Here is an 11,940-nt window from a genome sequence, read left to right on the forward strand (position 1 = left end):
CTAACCCCAGAACCCCTGACCTAGGGGCCATGAATTTCACAATATTGGAACAGGCACCCTTACATATCATAACTATACTCTTAGTTCATCAGCTTATTACCCAGGAGAAAAGGAGAAGATTGTCAAAGAATTATTGCATTTTTACTATGTAATCATTAGAGCCCCGCCCTAAAACCAGAACCCCTGACCAGGGGGCCATGAAATTCACAACATAGGAATAGGCACCCTTATTCATCATAACTATGCCTTCAGTTTGTTTGCCCTGGATCAGAGAAGATTTTTAAAAGAAATAATGCATTTTCACTATACATGTATATTCAACAGAACGCTGCCCTAACACCAGAACCCCTGACCCTGGGGCCATGAAATTCACAATTTTGGAAGAGGCACCTTTCATCATCATAACTATGTATTTATTTTGTTTTCATAATATCCAAGAGCACAGAAGAAGCTTTTTAAAGAAATAATGCATTATCACTATATATTCAACAGAGCCCCACCCTAACACCAGAACCCGACCCTTGGGCCACGAAATTCACAATTTTGGAAGAGGCACTCTTTCTCATCATAACTATGTACTTAGTTCATCGGCTTAGTACCCAGGAGCAGAGGAGAAGATTTTTGAATAATTAATGCATTTTCACTATATAATCATTAGATACCTGCCCTAACACCAGAACCCCTGACCCAGGGGCCATGAAATTCACAATTTTAGAAGAGACACCTTTCCTCATCATAACTATGCATATTGTTTGTTTCCTAAATACCGAAGAGCAGAGGAGAAGATTTTTTAAGAATAATGCTTTTCACTACATATTCAACAGAGCCCCACCCTAGCAGCAGAACCCCTGACCCTGGGGCCATAAATTTCACAATTTAGGTAGAGGGCTCAATGCTTATTACATTCATGCCAACAGTTTACCTGCTTGATGCCCAGGAGTAAAGAAGAAGATTTTTAAAGATTGCATTAATTCTGATGGTTTTAGCCCCACCCCTCAGGCCCCAGGGGGGTAGGGGTCATGAATTTCACAATTTTTACTCCCCTTCACATATAGATGCTATGTGCCAAATTTGGTTGAAATTGGTTCAGTGGTTCCAGAGAAGAAGCTGAAAATGTTCAAATGTTAACGCACGACGGACGACGCACGCCGACGGACGAAAACAGATAGCAATAGGTCACCTGAGTTTAATAGGTCACCTGAGTAAACTCAGGTGACCTAAAAATAGAATTAAAGAGTGCATTTATGTTAGAAATTATAATTACCCCCCCCCCCCCCCCCAATGAATAAGCAATAATTCCAATTATTTTCCAAAATAATTTATATTTATTCTTCAATATGAAATATCATTTTGTGTATATATTGCAAATTATATGAACTGTATAGTCAAGTAGTTGAAAAGAGTAATTAGGGTCTCTACACAGAATTCGAATGTTCTAAGTGTTGGAAAATTGCACATCATGCAGTTGTATTTTGGTAGACAAAGCTTCACATGCGACAGTGTGTTGGACGTGCATTTTAAAATGAAGAATTGGATATTATATAGCAAATGGCGATATTTCTAATTTTATCAGATTTTACATTTAACTTTTTCTTTAGAAAAGTCTCATTTTTCAAGTTAACATGGAAGTTAAAAATAATCCCAAAATTTTAATTTTTTGTTCAATTTCTTGAAAATTTGGGTAGGTCGGTCTTGAAAAACAACTAGGAAAAAAGTGGCCAAAAACTAACTAATTCAATCTAAAATGCTGGAAAATGCACCATTTGGAGCCATTTTTAAAGAAAAAATCTCAGTTATCGGTATAGTATGATATTGCTTAACTTGCCGTTGAATTATTTAAACGGGCTGATTTTGTTATTTGGATTTATTGAAATAAATCTTGTTAAGATCAAATTGTATTTACATATATGCATTGTACAAATTAAATGAAATGCTAAAAATATACAGCACAAAAGACTAAGAATATGTTTGCAAGTTTTTATTTTTGTGGCAGTGCAGGAGATCAGGGAAGAGGGCCAGGGTCATTTTATATTACTAGGACCTAACTACTTTACAGTGTATCTGTAAAGCTTTACAAGAATAAGCATATCCAAGTCTCTGGCATGGGGCAAGAATGGAATTTTACATTGTAAAACTTCATTAACAATAACATTTGAAAACAATAACATTAGAATTTCATACGATAAAGAAGCCGCGAAAATGGGGGAGGGGGGGGATTCTACACACACCATCACATAACAATATTTACATGTACCTAAATGTGTGCCACATCGTAAAAATTTGTCATTTAAAAACTTGGCCAGTCCAGGAATATTATGAACCAGTCGCATTTAACTGTCTGGATATATAAAACTTTCAATTAATTTTTAACCCCCCCCCCAGCCGAAAAAATTCTATTAATTAATCTGCATGTCATTGATTCATAACGACAACATATATATAATTATTTATGATTTATTTCTTAGAAAAATCTATTTGATATTAATTTGAAACAAGAGGCCCATGGGCCACATCGCTCACCTGAGTAACCCATGCTGTTCTTTACCAGATTTCCCCCTTGAAATACTTATTGTGGCTCCGCCCTACCCCCGGGGGTCATGATTTTTACAATTTAGCATCTACACTACCCCAGGATGCTTCCACATAAGTTTCAGTTTTTCTGGCCCAGTTGTTCTTGAATAGAAGATTTTTAAAGATTTTTCTTACATATTTTAATGTAAAACTTGGATTCCCTATTGTGGCCCCGCCCTACCCCGGGGGGTCATTATTTGAACGATTTAGAATCTACACTATCCCAGGATGCTTCCACATAAGTTTCAGCTTTTCTTGCCCAGTTGTGCTTGAGAGGAAGATTTTTAAAGATTTTTCCTATATATTTCAATGTAAAACTTAGATTCCCTATTGTGGCCCTGCCTTACCCCCGGAGGTCATGATTTAAAAAATTTAGAATTTACACTACTCCAGGATGCTTCCACACAAGTTTCAGCTTTTCTGGCCCAGTAGTTCTTGAGAAGAAGATTTTTAAAGTTTTTTCCTATATATTGTAAAACTTAGATTCCCTATTGTGGCCCTGCCCTATCCCCGAGGTCATGATTTGAACAATTTAGAATCTACACTACCCCAGGATGCTTCCACATAAGTTTCAGCTTTTCTGGCCCAGTTGTTCTTGAGAGGAAGATTTTAAAAGATTTTTCCTATTTATTTTAATGTAAAACTTGGATTCCCCATTGTGGCCCTGCCCTACCCTCGGGGGTCATGATTTTTAAAATTTAGAATCTACACTACCCCAGGATGCTTCCACATAAATTTCAGCTTTTCTTGCCTAGTGGTTCTTGAGAAGAAGATCTTTAAAGATTTTTCTTATATATTTCAACGTAAAACTTGGATTCCCCATTGTGGCCCCGCCCTACCCCCGGGGGTCACGATTTTAACAATTATAAATCTACACTACCCCAGGATGCTTCCACATAAATTTCAATTTTTCTGGCCCAGTGGTTCTTGAGAAGAAGATTTTTAAAGATTTTTCCTATATATTTCAATGTAAAATTTGGATTCCCTATTGTGGCCCCGCCCTACCCCCAGGGGTCATGATTTGAACAATTTAAAATCTACACTATCCCAGGATGCTTCCACATAAGTTTCAGCTTTTCTGGCCCAGTGGTTCTCGAGAAGAAGATTTTTAAAGATTTTTCCTTTATATTTCAACGTAAAACTTAGATTCTCTATTGTGGCCCCGACCTACCCCATTGGGGTCATGATTTTAACAATTTAAAATCTATACTATCCCAGGATGCCTCCACATAAGTTTCAGCTTTTCTGGCCCAGTGGTTCTTGAGAAGAAGATTTTTAAAGATTTTTTCTATATATTTCAATGTAAAACTTGGATTCCCTATTGTGGCCCCGCCCTACCCCAGGGGTCATGATTTTAATAATTTAAAATCTACATTATCCCAGGATTCTTCCACATAAGTTTCAGTTTTTTTGGCCCAGTGGTTCTTGAGAAGAAGATTTTTTAATGACCCCACCCTATTTTTGTCTTTTCTTGATTATCTCCCCTTGTAAGAGAACTTGGCCCTTTATTTTAACAATTTAAACTCCCCTTCACCCAAGGATACTTTGTACCAAGTTTGGTTAAAATTGGCCCAGTGGTTCTTGAGAAGAAGTTGAAAATGTGAAAAGTTTACAGACGGACGGACGGACGGACAGACAGACTGACGGACGACGGACAACGGGTGATCAGAAAAGCTCACTTGAGCTTTCAGCTCAGGTGAGCTAAAAATGACATATTGATTTCATTCAAAGTTCGGATAAAATTTGTTGAAATGACAATAAAATACCTGATATCTATTAATACCCATGTTCTTCTAAAACCATTTAATTTTACAAAATCAAACAAAATCGTTATTCTAGGACGCATTTTTTCTCATGATTAACTAGATTTGATAGCAGTTAAGTTTCGAGTTCCAGGCATGTAGAGCACATGATCGCTGTTTGTTTTGAAAATGACCCTGCTCATATACATGTACTTAAGGAGAGAGTTCAAGGTGCAAAAATAAATTGAGCAATTATGTCAATATTATTTCAAACCTAACCAAATGACGTATCTGTAGGTTATGGGGTTGGTGGTGGGAAGGCATCCCCCCTGCACACCTAAAATGTAGGAAGATTTTAAAAATACGACAACCCTCGTATGCTATTAAACTCATGTTAACTACAAGTATTGCATGTTTCTGTCATTTAACTTTTAACCCCCCCCCCCCCAAAACACACACACAATCCAACCACTGGTCATCCTGGATCTGTTCCTTTCATTTTAAATGCATGTGAATTATAATTCATCCATTTGTTTATATTTTATCAACCTGCTCACTTAAAATTAATTATTCAAAAATGTTCCTAGCTGTGACTGAAAAAATGTGTATCATTTCAATTTAAAAAAAAGAAGTTTTGTTACCACATGCGGGCAGAAGTCCTTCTGATTTTTTGTTTGAAAATTTCTTTTATCGAATATTGCTTAACATGCAGTGTATCAACTTAATGTCCTTAAATTGTTGTACAGCGTATACAGTAACTCACTACATTTCACAAATTTTCTGTCTAATTATGTCTAGAAAACAAAATCAAAAAACAACAAATTTTCACTACCCAGCAGCATCTATTTTATTGTTGTTCCCGAGAATTTTTTTTGAAGATATCGTTTATACTGGATTCACCCCCCCCCCCCCCCCCCCCCCCCCGAAAAAAAATGACATCTTGTCCTATCGAGAGCCATGCTTAATATGAAATGATTTTCGAATGAATTCTATAGGTTTCTCAAATGATTATTACACGAGATAAATACTTTGGTTTTGAGAGAATAAATTGATATTGAACAGAAGCCGCTTGCTTCTTGGGTTTTCCTGACATTCCAGCATAGTGAAATGTAAAACAAACAAACGAACAAACACGCATAATTCTATACACCACTGCATGATGGATAATACATGTAGCTAATACAACTATTTATTATCATATTATACAATTATTAAAAGAGACAATGACTCAAAATGCTCAATAACATACATTTATTACCGTAGTAACATTACAATGCAAAGTGAAAGTCATGTTCACTCTGAAAACTTTTGACGGTGGTGCGAAAGTAACCTGACGTCATTGTTTACCTGTTAAAGTATCATTGATATAAATGAAGAAAAAACCTACTTAGAGTTGACGTAGGGTCATAAAAATTCAGATTTAGCAACTTCTAACCTTGCTCTATTAATATCCATGAAAAACTTAAAATGTGTAAAAATTGCCATAAGGGCCCTTTTCCCATAGGCGCAATCATATGTGAGTTAACATTTGCATTTAATTTGCTCCATACTCAAGTGCCTCCGTGCCAGTCCGTGGTCTAGTGGTATGTTGCTCGCTTAGCAAGTGAGAGGCCTGGGTTCAATCCCCGGATGATTCTCTTTTTTTTCAAATTTTTTTTTTTTTGGATTTACTAAATCATACTATTCAACATGTGAAATGAAAAAGTTACGATGTCTGGCATGTACAAACTCATAAAATCATTATTCAGTGTGATAAATATTCTGTATATTAAAAATAATCTTCTATACACATATTAAAGAATAAGCAATGAAATCTTTATATCCATATTGGCATTTTTTAAAAATTTGCTTCAATATACATGTATACATTTAATAATTCTATAAATACAGGGGGGCAGTGTGACCCCCCCCCCCCCCCCCCCCCCCCCCGAACTGCACATGCTCTTCTTTTTTCCCTAAGGGACAGAAATTCTCCGAATTAGCTTGTTTAAATTATAACCATAAAATTTCAAAAGTAGGTCACAGTGACCTACTTTTCAGATGACATACTTTGAGGATCCAAGATGCATCAACTGACAAAGTTTGATGATTCTAAGCCAATAAGTACCTGATATATTTTTAAAAAGCCATTAAATTTCAAAAGTAGGACACAGTGACCTTCTTTTCAGATGAATAACTCTGCGGACCCAAGATGCATCAACTGACAAAGTTTGATGATTCTAAGCCAATTAGTGCCTGAAATATTTCATTAAAAGCCATAAATTTTCAAAAATAGGTCATGGTGACCTACTTTTCAGTCAACCTCCAATTAGTATCCAAAATATTTAATCATAGTCATATAAATTTAAAACTAGGTCACAGTGACCTACTTTTCAGTCGACCTACTCCGAGAACCCAAGATGCATCAACTAACAAATTTTGATGATTCTAAGCCAAATAGTACCCCAAAATATTAAATACAGCCATAAAATTTCAAAAGTAGGTCACAGTGACCTACTTTTCAGTTGTCGAACTCCGAGGACCCAAGATACATCAACTGACAAAGTTTGATGATTCTAAGCCAATTAGTACCCAGAATATTTAATTATAGTAATAAATTTCCAAAAGTAGGTCACGGTGACCTACTTTTCAGTCGACCTACTCCTAAGACCCAAGATGCATCAACTGACAAAGTTTGATGATTCTATGCCAATTAGTACCTGTAATATTTAATTATGGTCATATAAATTGAAAAGTAGGTCATGGTGACCTACTTTTGAGTTGACATTTTTCGAGGATCCAAGATGCATCAACTTACAAAATTTTATGATCATAGGCTGCAAAATGTCCAAAGAACTGCAAATGATTGTATTGTTCTCCCACCTACCTCCAAGTCAAATTTTCAAAAGTTAACACATTTGAATGATTTTTCATATTTATCTATATAGATATTTAATATATGAATTTTCAAAAAAACATTACTTCTTTGGGAAAGCAAAGAGAGATAACTGTATAATTTTGGTAAAACTTGTGTTTTTCACTATAGAAATCAATGGAAAATAGAAAATATCTCCCCCCCCCCCCCCAAAAAAAAAAAACAACAAAAATTCCTTTAAAAATTCCTTTTTACAGGTAATATGGACTGTAACTTCAGAAATTCATACCAAAGCTTTTTGTGTTTCATGGGGGGGGGGGGGGGGGGGAGACATATGTTTACAGACAAAAAACCAGAAGTCTCTGATGAGACTGTAGCTCTACTGGTTGTATTTATAAAGGAAGATAAAAGTAGCACTTGGACTTGAAACTTTGCAACAGCAATAAATAGAATAATTATCCTTGGTTTAGTCTCTTTTTGGCAAGATTTATTATTATATCAGACTAAAACTGTAGGAGTAGCCTTTTAAAACAATTTTACTGAAATTTTGATTTAAGTAACCATGGCAACATCATTCAACAAAATCAAAAAACATTAACACCAATTATGTATCTCTGTAGTCTACTTGTATGCCACATTATTCTGAAATCAGACAAAAATTGTAGGAGGAGTAGCATTTTGAAAGTATTTCAAGAAAATTTCTATTTTTAGTAACCATGGCAACACCATTCATCAAAATCCGAAACTGGTACAGAGAATTATGTATCTTAGTGTAGTTTACTTGTATGCTAAGTAATACTAAAATCAGACCAAAACTATAGGGGTAGCATTTTGAAGGTATTTCAAGGAATTTCTATTTTTAGTAACCATGGCAACAATGTTCATCGAAATCAAAAACCGATATACAGAATTATGTATCTTAGTGTAGTCTACTTGTTTGCCAAGTTATATTGAAATCAGACCAGAACTGTAGGAGGAGTAGCATTTTGAAAGTATTTCACAGAAATTTCTATTTTTAGTTACCATGGCAACACCGTTCATAGAAATCAAAAACCGATATAGAGAATTATGCATCTTAGTATAGTCTACTTGTGTGCCAAGTTATATTGAAATCAGATCAAAACTGTAGGAGGAGTAGCATTTTGAATGTTTTTAACAGAAATTTCTATTTTTAGTAACCATGGCAACACCGTTCATCGAAATCAAAAACCGATACACAGAATTATGTATCTTAGTATAGTCTACTTGTGTGCCAAGTTATATTGAAATCAGACCAAAACTGTAGGAGGAGTAGCATTTTGAATGTTTTTCACAGAAATTTCTCATTTTAGTAACCATGGCAACACCGTTCATCGAAATCAAAAACCGATAGACAGAATTATGTATCTTAGTGTAGTCTACTTGTGTGCCAAGTTATATTGAAATCAGACCAAAACTGTAGGAGGAGTAGCATTTTGAAAAATTGTTTACAGACGGACGGACAGACAGACAGACAGACAGACAGACGGACGGACGACGGACACATTACTATCGCATAAGCTCTTCTGGTCTCTGACCAGTAGAGCTAATTACAAAAATGCTCATTTTTTAACCAATTTCAAATGGGTTTACAACTAAGACATTGTATTTTATTAATAATATATGTGTAATTTTTTGTTTTTAATTAGTAATCAATGATGCACTATATAATTATGACAATTATTTGCAACTTTTTTGGCGTGAAATTTTAATTGTTGAACTGATTAGCTTGTGATTTGCTTGGATAATGAAATAAGTCTATTCAGTCGTTTAACTTGGTCATTTGGCTTTAATATTTGTTCACTTTTAAGTGCAAAATTTATGATTAAAATTACAAACGACCCGTACTTTAAATATACGTCTCAAAATTCATAACATCTTTCTCCACATGGTTCTTAAAATCTCACTTTAGCAGACAAGTACGAGACTGGTACACTCATTGACCAGAGAATTGTCACAAACAGTATGAAATACGTAACCATATTAAAAAAAAAGAAATAAAAACAAAACAATTACATTTATTTAATATTTTTGTTTATTTTTAATTCATAGTCTATCCAGGAAAAAATAGTTTACGATTATCAGTCAAGCATTTAGTCTACTTCCGTTTCCAAAATGGTGACCATCGAAGAAGGAATGTAAACATGTGCTGAATAAAGATGGCAATAACTATCAAAGAATATATTTCATACATCAATTTATTTGAAAAATGTTATTATATTAAATTCATAAGTAAGTGAAATAATTTATTTTAAGAAAGTCACTAAGTAAACTAATCAAACGAAAAGAAAAGTGCAAGCTTGAAATTTGCTACAATGTATTTAACAATACATGTAGCTATATACATCTATCTTTGGACTCGGTATGGAGCAATCGGCTATTCTAATATTCTGCTAGTCTGATAAAATTTGGCTGACAACTTGACTATTGGATAAAACAGGACCCACTGTACATACATTCAGACATATCTGAGTTGAAATGTCAGTTGAAGTGTGGTCTGTCACCTGGTCTGGTACAATCACTAGATTTAGCTACGTACATAGCTTTATTTACCTACCTAAAGTAGTTTTATTTAGTGATAATTTTCAACTTTGAACTCATCTGAAAACAATTCATGAAAAAATCACTCTTGAAGATGTGTTCTTTTCTGCGCAATTGCAATCAAAGTTCTAAAAGTTTTGGGGCTATATACAACAGTTAATTTGTGACCTAGCTGTTGCTTCTTGAGTGAAATAATAAAGAAAACCAGTTTTGGTTAAGATGAGCACAATGTGAAGTAATCATACTTATCCACCCCTCATCGCACACAAGGTGGTGTACAGTTACTCAAACAATGGAAATACATATTTTCCTTAAAAGTGTTCAAACGCAGCAATGTTAAAACTATCTCTGCTTTAAATTGCTTTTCAAATAATACCTAGAATAAATATTAAAAGACATTTACTTGCAACTTTTTGTCTTTTTAAAATAAAAAGCAAAATTGTGAAAAGTTGCCTTGAAATAGTTAAATAAAGCTACCTGAGGTAGGTAAATAAAGCTACGGTAGGTAATTTTAGCTACTTAGCTAAATGTACTAATTGTACTGGACCTGGCCACTGGTTCTAATTTTATACATTTTCCAGAATCAAACATGAAGACTTGTGAAGAAGTGGATGTAGGGGAAAGCCTGTCCACCGGTGTTGGTGGTTAAGTTACGATTCCGTGTTCGACCTGCGTGGTTAGACCCAAGTGGTTTCGACCTACTCTAATATATATCCCTACATGTCAAGGGTAAACAAATGTATTTTCAGTAGCTGTATATTGTATGGCTTCAGAGATGTACGTATCAATAGGTCATCATTTCCCTATGTGTAGTCAACATGCAGATCTATGGTTTCATAACATTTTTTTCTACTATAGCGGAAAAAGGATGTTGATGAAATTATTTTAATAATGAATTATATTTGAACAGTTTTCCATAAAAATTAATCAAATACTTCTTCAAAACTGCACCATGATCCTATATGCACTGTCTAAACAATGTACGTTTCTCCAAATTAAATTACATACGATAATTAAACTACTTATATTATTAAAATATATGTGGGCGATATAAAAAAAATGTAGACGTAAAAATTAAATCTAAAACTGTTGAAAGTGTTAATTAATTTTGTTCCAAAACAAATTAATTGTTAATTAATTGCTTTGAAACGAAACCACACGGGTCGAACATGGATTTGTGTCAAAACCATGCGGGTCGAACAAGTAATCGAAACGTAACCACCCACATTCTTTCCACCTCTCTAAAGAGAATACCTCAGCTACAGACTTACAATAAGAAAAAGAAAAGTAAAAAAAAAAGAGTTTTAAAGGGAAATAAATTATTGAAGACTACAAATTACCTTTTAAATTTTTCTTTCAAGTCCTTACCACCTGCTTTAAGATCATTCTCTGTAAACTGCCTCATCCAATCCCTCATTGAGGATTTATCTAAAGTCTCTGTATTTTCAAATAGCTCCTCTACTCTGTGAACTGGAATATGGTCAATATGTTCATACTCAAGATCCAAAACATTTTCCATTGCATAATTATAGCAATCAAGAACAACTTTCCTTTCTGCAAGGGAATCGTTCATCATGGCTATTATTTTACTTCTCTTATTTTTCTGACTTTCCAAAAAATCTGAATATGATGAAAACACAACATATGGAGTGAAAACCTCCGGCATCACCTCTACACGCAAGAGGGGGAAAACTTGGTCACTCCAATCGCTACATTTTAACGGTATCTCAGACCCAAGGATAGGACTTTCACTGCTTGAGCGCATATCGCTTCCACCGCTGGTACTAGTTGTTATACCTTCAACATCGCTAGGATTTTTCCGTTCCTGACTATGCCGACTTTCACTTGAATCTGTAAAATCCGTATCCGAGCTGCTGTGTTTTCTCTTAAGGCTGCGTTTTATTTCAGGGCTTATGCTCTCGACACTTGATGTGTCATCTGATGAAACCGTTGACGAAGGAACAGGTCCCATTTCTTTGTTCGCCATCTTAGCGGGTGACGGTGTCAGGGGAACTCGTACTTATGAGTATTCACTACACTCAGCACTAACAGCGTTCTAAGTCTTCGTAACATTTTTCCAAATTAGATCTACTAAAATTGCATACATGGTTCAATTAAATTAAGTATTTTGTTGAATACATGTTATTATTTTAGGGAAACAAATATCGCGCAAAAAAGAAAATAATTGTATATCAATGCTTCACCTATTTGGGT

The 11,940-nt window shown here is 34.7% G+C and overlaps 1 protein-coding gene across 1 annotated transcript in view; it reads right to left on the reverse strand.

Moving 5' to 3' along the window:
- Nucleotides 1–11,713, reverse strand: part of LOC133199833 (uncharacterized) — a 43,525-nt gene extending 31,812 nt beyond the window's left edge. The window contains exon 1 of the mRNA XM_061335660.1: nucleotides 11,067–11,713. Within this exon, the coding sequence (XP_061191644.1) occupies nucleotides 11,067–11,713 (647 nt within the window). The remainder of the gene's footprint in view (nucleotides 1–11,066) is intronic.
- Between the last annotated feature and the right edge of the window lie 227 nt (nucleotides 11,714–11,940).

Source organism: Saccostrea echinata, unplaced genomic scaffold (assembly GCF_033153115.1).
Source record: "Saccostrea echinata isolate AGI-Se365-2 ecotype Australia unplaced genomic scaffold, CSIRO_AGI_Sech_v1 ptg000036l, whole genome shotgun sequence".
NCBI lineage: Eukaryota > Metazoa > Mollusca > Bivalvia > Ostreida > Ostreidae > Saccostrea > Saccostrea echinata.